General features: G+C 39.0%; 1 protein-coding gene across 2 annotated transcripts in view; it reads right to left on the bottom strand.

Annotated features, from left to right (window-relative positions):
• Positions 1-747: 747 nt before the first annotated feature.
• Positions 748-14,800, bottom strand: part of itpk1a (inositol-tetrakisphosphate 1-kinase a) — a 42,257-nt gene continuing 28,204 nt past the window's right edge. Inside the window, exons 7-11 of one of the 2 annotated variants that reach the window (XM_034313793.2) lie at positions 14,450-14,490; positions 12,692-12,857; positions 9,642-9,709; positions 8,839-9,001; positions 748-3,972 (exon numbers count right to left, since the gene is read on the bottom strand). In XM_034313793.2, coding sequence (XP_034169684.1) covers positions 3,710-3,972; positions 8,839-9,001; positions 9,642-9,709; positions 12,692-12,857; positions 14,450-14,490 — 701 coding nt within the window. In that variant the 3' untranslated portion in view covers positions 748-3,709. Of the gene's footprint in view, positions 3,973-3,998; positions 5,503-8,838; positions 9,002-9,641; positions 9,710-12,691; positions 12,858-14,449; positions 14,491-14,800 lie in introns of those variants that run through there. The other variant, XM_053242187.1, reaches the window with a different exon arrangement.

The raw sequence follows: 14,800 nt of genomic DNA, 5'->3' as shown, positions 1-14,800 counted from the left end.
GTGAGTGCTCTCCTGGTGAGCAAAGCGAGGAGCTGGAGGATTTTATCCAGTCCTCTAGGAAAGGCTGAGGGTGCACTCGCAAACAGAATAGCACACTGCATGAGCAAACGCTTGTATTTACCTGGAGAACCATCATATTTATCAGGTAGCACGTGGAAGTGAGTTACTCAGAGTTAGAGAAATGAGTAGCCTTACTCACGTTGGGACCTGGATGATCAGCTACCATGAAGCCTACAGGTCCAGAAGTGAGATCAATTAACAAAGGCTTAAGCTGACACACACACAGAGTGAGATAAACATCAGAGCAAAGGGATATACAATGTGGGAAAACCAGAAAAGCAAAGCAGGCTCATACACAAAGATTAATCAGAATAACAATAGCTAGTAATAATAACTTACTCAAGCGACTAGCAAACAGCAAGACTTTGTACATAGTGTCAAGTTCATATGCTTTGCATTCTGTGCAAACAGAAAATGAGCATAACCAAAATAACTAAATAAATAAATAAATAAATAAATAAATGTCGGGGTAGGGTGCCCTCTGGTGGCGTGGCAGAGAGGTGCGCGTGACGGATATGACGAATAAAAAGTGAAATGAAAAGTGAAAAAGAGGGAGAATAAAAGGGGAAATTGTGAATTTAAGAAGGAAGGAAGCAAAGAAAGAAAAAATGTGCTATGTTTAGTGGAATTAATGAATTAATTAACAGACCAAACCCACAGGACCGCCCACTAAAACCTTCACAGTGGTGGTGTTAAACTCTAGTGTTTATTCTCCACACCCGTTTCATTCCATTTCTACACAATAGGACACGTCAAAATGTCTCCTCTGTTCTTTAAATGTGCCACAACAACATATACACAAATACACACAGTGTGTACAGTATGTACAAATATAACACACACACACACACACACACACACACAATTATACACCAGTGTTTAAAACCCATCAGTGAAAATCTCCTTATTTTCATATTTACATATTGAAAGCCGTAAAAGAATAAAGATAGTGTGTGAGTAGTGGTTCTGATTGTCCACACTACTCCAAACACACACACACACACACACACACACACACACACAATTACCCAAATCTTTCATACAAATTACAAAGTGACAGTGTGAGGAAGATGAGTGTTACTGAATAAATCAGCAAACTGATTATCAATTCATAATGAGTTCATTTCAATCATATTTCATATAATAATCATAATAATATATAATATAATCATATAATATATACATATTGTATATATTAGGGGTGTAACACAATGCCACGCATGTTGTACGTCTGTATCTGTTAAGTGCTTCAATTATCCGTATCTGTATCTGGACTTAACCCTGAAGTGGGAGTGGCCTAAACCGTAAACAAACTAGTATCCTAATTTAAACTCACGGTGACTTTAACCGGGCACTTAGTAAAGATAAATGACTGAACACTGTAACATTGTACATACAGTATACACAAACACACACACAAACACACACACACACACACACACACACACATATAAATTTGACCGGTAAAACTCTGTGTGACTGGCAAATTAAGATCCTGCAGGACACAGGAAATGATCCAGTCCAGTAAAAATATTCTCTTAAAGGCCATACAAATTTCAAACTAAACATGTAAGTACATATCATTTTTAAATTAAGTAAAGATCTTTTCTACATCTATTTTTATTCAGTAATGCATGTCTCTTTAAATTAACATAGACGATATGCTGAAGGAAAAAAAAGTCGCTGTTTAAGGTGTAGGGGTTTAAGGTGTAGCTGTTTAAGGTGTAGCTGTTTAAGGTGTAGGGGTTTAAGGTGTAAGGGTTTAAGGTGTAGCTGTTTAAGGTGTAGGGGTTTAAGGTGTAGCTGTTTAATGTGTAGGGGTTTAAGGTGTAGGGGTTTAAGGTGTAGGGGTTTAAGGTGTAGCTGTTTAAGGTGTAGGGGTTTAAGGTGTAGGGGTTTAAGGTGTAAGGGTTTAAGGTGTAAGGGTTTAAGGTGTAGCTGTTTAAGGTGTTGGGGTTTAAGGTGTAGCTGTTTAATGTGTAGGGGTTTAAGGTGTAGGGGTTTAAGGTGTAGGGGTTTAAGGTGTAGCTGTTTAAGGTGTAGCTGTTTAATGTGTAGGGGTTTAAGGTGTAGGGGTTTAAGGTGTAGGGGTTTAAGGTGTAGCTGTTTAAGGTGTAGCTGTTTAATGTGTACGGGTTTAAGGTGTAGGGGTTTAAGGTGTAAGGGTTTAAGATGTAGGAGTTTAAGGTGTAGGGGTTTAATGTGTACGGGTTTAAGGTGTAGGGGTTTAAGGTGTAGCAGATTCATGTCATTTGCTAAATGGTTTTTAACTTTCCTTAGTATCCATTTTTATCTGAGAAAATTAAAAAGCTAGCAAAGTACACGTTGGCTAAATAATGCTAACGCCGCTAGTCACAGGGTTTGTTCCAGGGACGGACTCTCTGCTTGGTCTTATAGGCAGAACTTTCTCCTGACATGCACAGAAAATCCAGATACATTATTCAATTACAGAATTAAAATTTCCTCTTATCCTGTCAGATACTACTTTACTCAATTCCAAAGGTCAAATTTCCTCTTGTTTGTGGATCTGGAGGCAGCTGAACCCGAGTTCAGTCTCTGTACAATGGTGCGGTTTATCAGACGACGGCGAAACAGTCGACTCTTAAAAGTTTCTGGCTAAAAGCAAGCGATTGTGATCAGATTAATCGAGACAGTGAGGAACATCTGAGGATCATGGAGACGTATGATCCTGGTCCAGCTGCTAAAGAAGCAGAAAAGTCGTACATTTGAGCATATGTGCTGTGAGGTAACGTTTCAGTCTAGTTAAAATAAAGCTAAATAAAATGTTATTAGCAGCCGTGTCATAACGTAATAGTTTTCATTAGCGGAAGGTTTTCTTGTTCTCAGTGGTTTGTTGCATTCTTTGGCCTGCTAACTATTTTATTTACATTTATTTAAATGTTGACTGTACAAACATACATGATGAGGTGATGCGATGACATAAGGAAAAATGAGTTACTGTTACTCAGAGGAACTTGTCCCAAAGTTTGAACTGTACAGCAGTTGCACAGGAAGCTCGTCTTCTCGTCTCTTCCTGTCTCAAAATACAAAGCTCTGACTAGCTGCCTCCTTCTCAACGTAGTTAGAATAATTACTGAAAATGAAATCTAATATTTATTATTATTACAGGTAACAATAATAATAAGCAGCTAGTTAGCCTATACTAACGAGGACGACTCTACTAGTGAGAGTGTTGTCATGGTTACAGTAGGTGCATCACGTGAGCTGTTTTATTGTTGTTTTTTTGTTGTTGTTTTTTTTTTTTTTTTGCCAAAAACAACGCTTCAGCTAACACATTTTTGAAAGTGTGTGAAAACAATTTTCTATTCTGACATGTAATCTAGGCAAAAAAAGAAGAAAAAGAGCTAGGTGCTCCTCAAGCAGCTGGTTTCTCTTATTAATTTGTACATTTCCCTCATTTTTATCCACCTCTTTCTTTTAAAAATGATTTCTCAAGCATCCGTAAGACACGTTACAGTAAATTCAGTCCAGTTCCTGAAAAAGCAGAGCAGCTAAATCACTTGGCAAGGATGTTGATTTGTTCTTTTCTTCTTCACCTTTAACACAAAAATCAGCACATCTTTGGTCATTACACGTATACAGGCACTACAGGAAGTGATGCGAGTGATCAGGAAGTGGTGAAACAGGGTCACTGGGTGGGGGTGTGGGCTGCGAGCGGAGAACGCCGGTGCTGGTGGTAGGTGGAACCCAGTTCAGCGTTGCAGCAGTTCAGAGTCTGATGAGGACCCTTCTTCATCACCTCGCTGTCCATCACCCTTCCAACGCTCTCGTTTCCCAGCATGCCACAGGGCAGCGGGCTCACTCCATTGGCTCGGAGGGGGGCATGGCCCTGCAGGATGCTGGTCAGGTGAGTCAGCAGGTCATCAAAGAACGTCGGGACTCCTTCATAACCTGGTGGAACGTAACAGGTAAATTATTTACCGTCATTCAAACACGTATAGGTGCGTACTGCACGTGACATCACTTCCTGTGTTCACAGAACTGTTCTCTGGAGGAAAATTGATATGCTCATGATTTTATTTTGCTTAAATACTCTCAAATTTTCTACTCTCTGTGATCGGAGTGCCGCTGATGTTACATTTACATATATGTATGTAAAGATAAAAGACATTTTTAACACAGGTGTCCTGTTTCACGTGAAGAAATCCAACTATTCATCAAATCTACAGCAGAAAAACAACAAAAAAACAGCATTTCAGCCTGTTCCATCCCACTATTTGCAAATATAATCATTAAATTAATTCAAACATCGAATTATTTTTGAATTAATGTCCAAATCTTACACATAAAACATTCTTTTTTTCATAAGTTTATGAAAAATGTCCATTTTATTTACCGTTCGCTCAACCCTGTTACCTGAACACCTTTACCCCTATGAAATATTTGGTACATTCCACAAGTCACATGTTCAACAGGAAGTTGCATCATCCAAATTTCTTAAAGATCATGTGAAGAAGAAAAGTAAGGAAAGCTCTCTCCTTATTTTATTCTTCTTTTTTTTCCTATATTTGTGATACTGACTGTTGAGGGAACTTAAAGTACAACCCTGATATGCAAATTATAGATTGAAATTAAATGACTAATTACAAAAATTAATAATAATTACAATTTTAAGTAAATCGTTAAAATGTCTTTAATGACCTTATGCAATTAGCCGGGATGCTAGTTAACCAAATTCTGTGTATTTGCTAATTCTATGCTAAACAGTACAGCAAAGAAACTTTGTTTTTTTGTTGTGATGTTTTTATATTTTGTTTTAATTTTTATTTATTCAGTTTCATGTATTTGATGCTAATGTCACCGCAATCGAAGAAACCCCCTGAAACATTACCTTAGTGCGGACAATGTGCCTGAGATTTTTATTAGCTTTATAGTGAATACAGTTAAAGTCTCTAGCAACAGAGTTTTAAATATTTAAACAAAAACTTCTTCACAATACTTTTACCAAGAATAATGTTTTATATACAGAGAAAAATACTCTATATATTCTTACCTACGATTTAATTCTCGCTATACACTAGCACAACTGCTACTTTCCATGTAATCAGAATAATGTGGGCGTGTCAGATTGGAAAACGTCCGAGAGAAAAAAGCAGAACCGCTTTTGGATGTAATTTTCCACTTTATAAAGGAAACTGTGCTAAAAACTGTGTGTATTAAACGTTACAAATGCACACAGTGAGTGTCTGAGACAGCAGGATAGAAGCTCGGAGTAAAGCTATTCTCTCCAAGCTCTTCATCTTCATCTCTTCATAGTTTCGGCTAACAGTGTTTATACTTTACTCTTTTTAAGATTTGAAAAAAGAACGTTCTGGAAAACTGCTGAACTTCACAGAGATGAGTTGAGTCACAGTTGTAACATCTTTAGTGCATCTGTAATGAAACGAGGGAGGTGTTGCCTCACTACTAAGCTAAAAAGACCTGAGAGAAAACACACGCACGCATACACACACACACACACACACACACACACATCATCACTACAGCAACAGCACAGCACGTTTCCTGTTTCATGACTCACCAACACACAAGCTGATAAATTTAAGTTTGTGTAACTACAGATGCTCTGAATATTCACTCAAGAATCTTTACATTATAGTAACTATAATATTTAATACATAACTATATATATATATATATATATATATATATATATATATATATATATATATATATATACATACTTTACTGTGCAAAAGTCTTGGCATCCCCCTTTTTAGTACATTATCTACATTATTGATTCAGTACAAAAACATTTTAGATTCCAAACATTAGTTTTCCAGCACAAAATGAAACGTTACAGAAAAATGTTTGTATGTCAGTAAAGAAAGCAGCAGATTCCATAAGAGACACTTTTCAGATAAAAACATAATGAAGGCTGCTGGGTTTCGCTGCAGAAATAAGAAGCGAGTCGACAGTCAAAGTCTCCAGAAGAACTGTGGCTGCTTCTGCAAGATGCTCAGTAACACTTCCAGCTCATTTCCTTATAAAACTGCACACACTGCACCTGAGATACTGCTTTATTTATTTAAAGTGAAGGATCGTCACATTAAATACTGACTTTGTTTCATTTATTACTGTTTACTGCTCTTTATAGTATTTTTTAAATGTAGAAACATTTTCATTATTTTTGAAGGCATCTTTGCTCTACAGCGTTTCTTTGCATGTGCCTAAGACTTTTGCACAGTACTGTGTATATATATATATATATATAAAAGAAAACAACCACAGTAGTATTTAATACTGAATTGGAATTTAAAAGGAAATATTCATTTTTTTAATAATCAAGACTTTGTGTAGCTGTAAGTAAATATAAGTATGTGGGAAATTATGTGAAAATAAGTAAAAAAAAAATAATAATAAACACCCTTTATAAAACAATAATTGATGCTAATATCTACATTTTGACACAACATGAGTACTAACTGTTTCCTTTTTAATAATTTGTAACTGTAATTTACTGACGAGGTTCAAGCATTACCTCTAAATTCTTACATATTAATTTCTGAGTAATTTTTTTATGTACTTCAAAATCCAAAATCCAAAACGCAAAACAGGTAGCAGTAATGATTTGTATCTACTACATCCTTCCTTTACTGTAAAATAAACCATGCTGAAATCTTTTTCTACAGAAACAGGAAGGTGACACTTTGGAAATAAAAACACGAACATGGCATGTTTTGTAACTGAAACACCAAAATGCTAGCCAGCTTCCTGTCTGACTCCATTCTGCCCCCGTGTGGTCCACAGGGAGAACTGCACTGAGACATCACAGATAACCTGATTCTTAGACGTGTGTCATTTGTTAATGATTCTGTTCTTTTTGAACAAGTCACTAAGGTAAATGAATCAGTACCGAACTCTGCAATGGACTGAATCACTCCTTTTTCATTCAGTTGTTGCTGATGAGCTTCATATGTGTAAGCTACACTTCCACACACATCCATAACCAACTTCATGATCATGATGATCAAACGGATGTTACGTAGATTTATGTTATTTTTTTTATGTCAGTGTTTTTTTTTTCAAACATCTGGAAATTGTGTGTCAGATTTACAATTGCATGTGCTGAAACGCATCCAAATCTTTTAGTTCAAGACCAAAACATATTCTTGTGCTGTTCACAGATCAGTGTTTGACTCAGTGAATCATTTGATCATGGCAGAGATTCATTCCTCTCTTGTTCACAGATCAGTGTTTGACTCAGTGAATCATTTGATCATGGCAGAGATTCATTCCTCTCTTGTTCACAGATCAGTGTTTGACTCAGTGAATCATTTGATCATGGCAGAGATTCATTCCTCTCTTGTTCACAGATCAGTGTTTGACTCAGTGAATCATTTGATCATGGCAGAGATTCATTCCTCTCTTGTTCACAGATCAGTGTTTGACTCAGTGAATCATTTGATCATGGCAGAGATTCATTCCTCTCTTGTTCACAGATCAGTGTTTGACTCAGTGAATCATTTGATCATGGCAGAGATTCATTCCTCTCTTGTTCACAGATCAGTGTTTGACTCAGTGAATCATTTGATCATGGCAGAGATTCATTCCTCTCTTGTTCACAGATCAGTGTTTGACTCAGTGAATCATTTGATCATGGCAGAGATTCATTCCTCTCTTGTTCACATATCAGTGTTTGACTCAGTGAATCATTTGATCATGGCAGAGATTCATTCCTCTCTTGTTCACAGATCAGTGTTTGACTCAGTGAATCATTTGATCATGGCAGAGATTCATTCCTCTCTTGTTCACAGATCAGTGTTTGACTCAGTGAATCATTTGATCATGGCAGAGATTCATTCCTCTCTTGTTCACATATCAGTGTTTGACTCAGTGAATCATTTGATCATGGCAGAGATTCATTCCTCTCTTGTTCACAGATCAGTGTTTGACTCAGTGAATCATTTGTTCATGGCAGAGATTCATTCCTCTCTTGTTCACATATCAGTGTTTGACTCAGTGAATCATTTGATCATGGCAGAGATTCATTCCTCTCTTGTTCACAGATCAGTGTTTGACTCAGTGAATCATTTGATCATGGCAGAGATTCATTCCTCTCTTGTTCACAGATCAGTGTTTGACTCAGTGAATCATTTGATCATGGCAGAGATTCATTCCTCTCTTGTTCACAGATCAGTGTTTGACTCAGTGAATCATTTGATCATGGCAGAGATTCATTCCTCTCTTGTTCACAGATCAGTGTTTGACTCAGTGAATCATTTGATCATGGCAGAGATTCATTCCTCTCTTGTTCATAGATCAGTGTTTGACTCAGTGACTCTTTCAGTCGTGACTGAGATTCACTCCTCTGTTGTTCATGGATCAGCATTTGACTCAGTAAATCTTTCCATCATGACCAAAGGTTCATTCGTCTGTAGTTCACAGCTGAGTGTTTGACTCTTTGAATCATTTGATCATGACTGAGATTCATTCTTCTGTCATTCATAGACTAGTATTTGACTCAGTGAATCTCAGTGATTCAGTGAATCTTTAAGTCATGACCAAGCTTCTCTCCTCTCTTGTTCAATGAATCATTTGAAGAAGAAATAAAGAAATCCTGACTGATGTTTGGCTGATGTCAGTTTGATTTTTGGATGAATTAATATTTTCTTCACTTGCCACTGAAAACATTATAGTTGACATTCTGGACAGACGTAGCAACTGTAACTAGGTGGGTGGGGCCACATGTGTCACCACTTTCTTGTTTTGTTTAGTTCTGTTTTGTTTTAAACGTTATTTGTACTCTTTTCTCACCTGGAAAGGCGTTGATGTCGATGACGGCGTGCTGTCCTGTCTGGTTGTTGATGATGATGTCAATCCCAAATAGCGAGACCCCGAGAGTCTGTCTCAAACATCTGGAAATCTTCTGGATGACATCATCACTAGGCGTCCTGCACTGACCCTCCAGGTTCTCCCTCTAATGAACACACAAGGGAACAAGTGGTGTGGAAACATGAACAGGGAGAGAACACGGGGAGAACACAAGGAGAACATGGAGAGAACACGGGGAGAACACAGACAGAACACAGAGAGAACACGAGGAGAACATAGATAGAACACGAGGAGAATGCAGGAGAACATGGAGAAAACAGGGGGAGAACACAGAGAGAACACAAGGAGAACACTGAGAGAATATGAGGAGAACACGGGGAAAACAAGGGGAGAACATGAGGAGAACATGAGGAGAACACTGGGAGAACACAGCCAGAACACGGAGAGTACACAAGGAGAACATGGGGAGCACACTGGGAGAGCACAGATAGAACACGGCGAGATCATGACAAGAACATGGAAAAAATGGGGGAGAACACGGAGAGAGCTCAGGGAAAACACAAGGAGAACAAGGGGATAACCCTGTGAGAACATGGAGTGAACAAGGTGAGAACACAAGTAGAACATGGAGAGAATACGGGGAGAACATGGAGAGAACAAGGGGAGAACATGAGGAACCACACACTGCTGACTAGAAAGAAAGAAAGAAAGAAAGAAAGAGAAAACAAGAGGAACATTTAACAAACCCAGGTTAAGAGAAAGCTGGGATGCTGAGAGTGACTCACAGAGGTGAGGTCTGATGATGACTCGGGCTTGGACACATGATGACTGTTAAAGGATATCGCTCTTCTGTCTGTGGAACACACACACACACACACACTTACTACATCACATACTATATCACTTACTAGGTAACTAACAATGCCTTCATTAATGAACATGAGCATTATGACATCACACTGCTGAAATAAATGTGATTGGCCAGCAGCCAGCAGGGGGCGGAGTTTACTCAGATATTCTACAATTAAAGAAAAGCTGTTTGCTTTCCTGTGGCATGTGGAACAAAAAACACCTCCAGACCCAGGACTCGGGGTTTCACCGACCCAGGACCTTTACACAGAGCTGGGGAAGCTGAGAGCTGATCTGACTTCCTACCCTTCTTATCCTTCTTACGATTCCTACCCTTCTTACCCTTCTTATCCTTCTTACCCTTCTTATCCTTCTTACGCTTCCTACCCTTCTTACCCTTCTTATCCTTCTTACCCTTCTTACTCTTCCTACTCTTCTTACGCTTCCTACCCTTCTTACCCTTCCTACTCTTCTTACCCTTCCTACCCTTCTTACCCTTCTTATCCTTCTTACCCTTCTTATCCTTCTTACGCTTCCTACCCTTCTTACCCTTCCTACCCTTCCTACTCTTCCTACTCTTCCTACCCTTCTTACCCTTCTTACCCTTCCTACTCTTCCTACCCTTCTTACCTTTCCTACCCTTCTTACCCTTCCTACTCTTCCTACTCTTCCTACTCTTCCTACCCTTCTTACCCTTCTTACCCTTCCTACTCTTCCTACCCTTCTTACCTTTCCTACTCTTCTTACCCTTCCTACCCTTCCTACTCTTCCTACTCTTCTTACGCTTCCTACCCTTCTTACCCTTCTTACCCTTCCTACTCTTCCTACCCTTCTTACCTTTCCTACTCTTCTTACCCTTCTTACCCTTCCTACTCTTCCTACCCTTCTTACCCTTCTTACCCTTCCTTCCCTTCTTACCCTTCTTACCCTTCCTTCCCTTCCTACTCTTCCTTCCCTTCCTACCCTTCCTTCCCTTCTTATCCTTCCTACTCTTCTTACTCTTCCTACTCTTCTTACCCTTCTTACCCTTCCTTCCCTTCTTACCCTTCTTACCCTTCCTTCCCTTCCTACCCTTCCTTCCCTTCTTATCCTTCCTACTCTTCTTACCCTTCTTACCCTTCTTACACTTCCTACCCTTCTTACCCTTCCTCCCCTTCCTACCCTTCTTACCCTTCTTACTCTTCTTACCCTTCTTACACTTCTTACCCTTCTTACCCTTCCTTCCCTTCCTACCCTTCTTACCCTTCCTACTCTTCTTACCCTTCTTACCCTTCTTACACTTCCTACCCTTCTTACCCTTCCTCCCCTTCCTACCCTTCTTACCCTTCTTACTCTTCTTACCCTTCTTACACTTCTTACCCTTCTTACCCTTCCTTCCCTTCCTACCCTTCTTACCCTTCCTACTCTTCTTACCCTTCTTACCCTTCTTACCCTTCCTACTCTTCCTACCCTTCCCACCCTTCCTACCCTTCTTACTCTTCCTAAGCTTCTTACCCTTCCTTCCCTTCTTACCCTTCCTACCCTTCTTACCCTTCTTAGTCTTCTTAGTCTTCTTACCCTTCCTATCCTTCTTACCTTTTCTTACCTTCTTACCCTTCCTACCCTTCTTACCTTTTCTTCCCTTCTTACCCTTCCTACCCTTCTTACCTTTTCTTCCCTTCTTACCCTTCCTAAGCTTCTTACCCTTCTTACCCTTCTTAGTCTTCTTACCCTTCCTAAGCTTCCTTCCCTTCCTACCCTTCTTACAGTTCCACTTCCTGTAGACAAGCACAGACTTCTTTAACATGCCCGAGATGAAGTGTGTTTATGAGATGTGTACGTGTTCCCTGATGTTTTTAGAATGTGTGTTAAAAGTGAGTGCTAGTTTAAATGTGTTTTATAGTCGTGTGTGTTCTCCAGTAAAATCAGTTTATTAGTGTTTTAGTGCACACTGATTCCTCTGTACTGCACACTGACACTGACTCACTGAACACGCCTGTATATCTGTGTCTCCCTTAACCCCAACCTTTAACCCCTCACCTTTAACCTCAGCAACTACAAATAAAACCTACTAGCATTTTCATTTTTCAAATAAAACTATTTTCTTTTCACAGACAAACAGCCAAGTCTGTCATGTCATCTCATCATCACAGGGACAGGAACCAGAGAAACAGCAAAAGATGTAAAGAAGAAGTGAAAATAACGAAAAAAGCAAATAGATAGAGGATGGAAGAAAGAAAGGAATGCTGGAAGAATAAAAAAGAAAGAAAAAGAGATTTTATTAAATTATAAAAAAATAAAGAAGGAAAAGAAAGAAAGAGGAGAAATGAGAGGGGACGTAAGAAAAGAAGAAGAAAGAGAAGAAAACTAAAACAAAGCAAAACAATGAAAGAAAGTGAGTGTACCTTTAATGCTGAGGTGAGTGTATCTTTAATGCTGAGATTAGCGCACCTTTAATGCTGAGGTGAGCGCACCTTTAATGCTGACGTGAGCGCACCTTTAATGCTGAGGTGAGTGCACCTTTAATGCTGAGGTGAGCGCACCTTTAATGCTGAGGTGAGCGCACCTTTAATGCTGAGATTAGCGCACCTTTAATGCTGAGGTGAGTGCACCTTTAATGCTGATGTGCGTGCACCTTTAATGCTGAGGTGAGTGCACCTTTAATGCTGAGGTGAGCGCACCTTTAATGCTGAGGTGAGCGCACCTTTAATGCTGAGATTAGCGCACCTTTAATGCAGAGGTGAGCGCACCTTTAATGCAGAGGTGAGTGTACCTTTAATGCTGAAGTGAGCGCACTTTTAATGCTGAGATTAGCGCACCTTTAATGCAGAGGTGAGCGCACCTTTAATGCTGAGGTGAGCGCACCTTTAATGCAGAGGTGAGCGCACCTTTAATGCAGAGGTGAGCGCACCTTTAATGCAGAGGTGAGCGCACCTTTAATGCAGAGGTGAGCGCACCTTTAATGCTGATGTGTAACAGGAAGTTGTCTAACAGGAAGTGGTCTAACCTGTAGGTCCAGAGGGGAAGTTCCTAATGGAGGGTCTCTCCACCACACTGTATGCCTCGCCCACCACGAACACCTTGTAGAGCATGGCGTTGTGGTTGATGAAGCTCTGTACCACGCAGGGGGGTGTGATGTCCTTCAGGTCTTCCTCACTGAAGATGATGGCCATCTACAGGACACACACACGCACGCACACACGCACACACACAGTGTGATCACCTCAGGGTAAACATTAACTCAGTGAATGCTCTCAGGTAACCAACACACACACATGGGGAGCTGGCCGTATCTGTACCGAGGCGTGGTCAGGTCTGAACACTGAGATAACGACGCTAAGCTATGAGTTCAGTGTGTGTTTATGAAACCTGTAAACTGTGTGTGTGTGTGTGTGTGTGTGTGTGTGTGTGTACTCATAAACACACATGACCATCAGCTCACTTGGAATCATTCCATGAGTCAGGAGTAACTCATTCATCTGGAACATCCCACATAGTCAACACATTTATTCCACGAGTCAGCTGCATAATTGATTCATTATTGATTCATTTTTCCTTCATTACTGATTCATTATTGATTCATTAGTGACTCTTTAGTGATTCAGTGTTCATTATGGCACAGGAACAAACATTTCTACTGCAGGAGGGTGAAGCTGTGAGATATCAGAAGATAAATGATAAGCTAGAGAACACACACACACACACGTTCATTAATGATAATGATCATAAATTATAATAAATCATATATAATAAAGTATTCAAAGCAGCTCTGCAGTTAGTGCAAAAGTTTGTGCACCCTGACTTAGTAAAGTCTTTTTACTTTGTTAATTTCTTCTACATTTTCATCTTATTTTCTTTAATTTATTCTGTGCTTCTTTGTTTCTCTCTTTTTTCTTTCTTCTGTTCAGTTTCTTCTTTCTTCTGTTCAGCTAAAGTTTGTACATCCTTTTTTCTTTCTAGTTCTTTCTAGTTCTTTCTTTCTTTCTTTCTTTATCTGATTGTTTCATTTAGTCTCCATTTTATTATTTAATTCTATATTACATAATTAAACTTACTTTTTTCTTTCTTTTTTAATGGAATAATTAAATCTTACTTCCCTATTTCATTCTTCTTTCTTTAATTCTTAATGTTTTCTTAATTAATTCTCTCTTACTTCTTTCATACTTCCTTCCTTGCATTCTTTTACTCTTTGTTTTATTCATTTAGCCTTATTTTATTTGATTCTCTTTTTGTTTCATTAATTAATTCATTCATTCATTCTTCATTTTCTATTATATAATTCTGTCTTGTTTTCTTTAATCAATTCAGTCATTCCTTCTTTCTTTCTTTCACCTGAATTTCGATTTCTTCAATATGACAAAGTGACACAGCGAGCGTTTGTACCCCCAGCGTCGGGGGGGTACAAACTTTTGAGCATGTTTTTAAAGAAAGACGCTGAGTTAGACTCAGTGTCTATAATATTAATAATGACTAATAATATTTAGCCTGTATTTTGTAATGAGGTTCACTTATATCCTTTAATGTCTAGACAGGAGGGGCGTACAAACTTTCGCCCTGCTGCGTGAGTGGCCTGTGGCAGTATCACAGTGAGCTGAGGTGAGTCAGTGTGTTCTGAAGGAGGAGGATCATCACGCAGTCATAAGACAAAATGAACATGAGCTCAATTACATAGACAGGTTAGATCATTAACGAGGAGTGTAATTACACCACACTATACTGCAGTGTTTCCCCAAACACACACACACACACACACACACACACTTACCTCATGAGAGTTCACTCCGTGTGCTACCTGAGTCTTACACACTGTAACAGGAAACAGATTGACAACATTACGACTGAGAATTAGTGCCAGAAACACACTACATCATTTTATATTATCATTTATAAACCCTTCCTGACCTCACGGTTATAAAGTTCTGTCTGGAGTTTTTAATGAGGATGAGTTCAACACACACTTCTTTCTTAAATAAAAGCTCTATCTTCAACCTCACAAGGAAATATGGAGTTTTATAAGGGCCTATCTTCTAGCCAATCATCATCCATGATGATGACCTCAGCCAATCAACATTAACGATTTATTTACACACTGAGGGTAAAGAACAAACCTGATGTC

The sequence above is a fragment of the Pangasianodon hypophthalmus genome, chromosome 19 (assembly GCF_027358585.1).
Source record: "Pangasianodon hypophthalmus isolate fPanHyp1 chromosome 19, fPanHyp1.pri, whole genome shotgun sequence".
Taxonomy (NCBI): domain Eukaryota; kingdom Metazoa; phylum Chordata; class Actinopteri; order Siluriformes; family Pangasiidae; genus Pangasianodon; species Pangasianodon hypophthalmus.
Note: the sequence above shows the minus strand (reverse complement) of the source record. Positions and strands in the feature narration are given on the sequence as shown.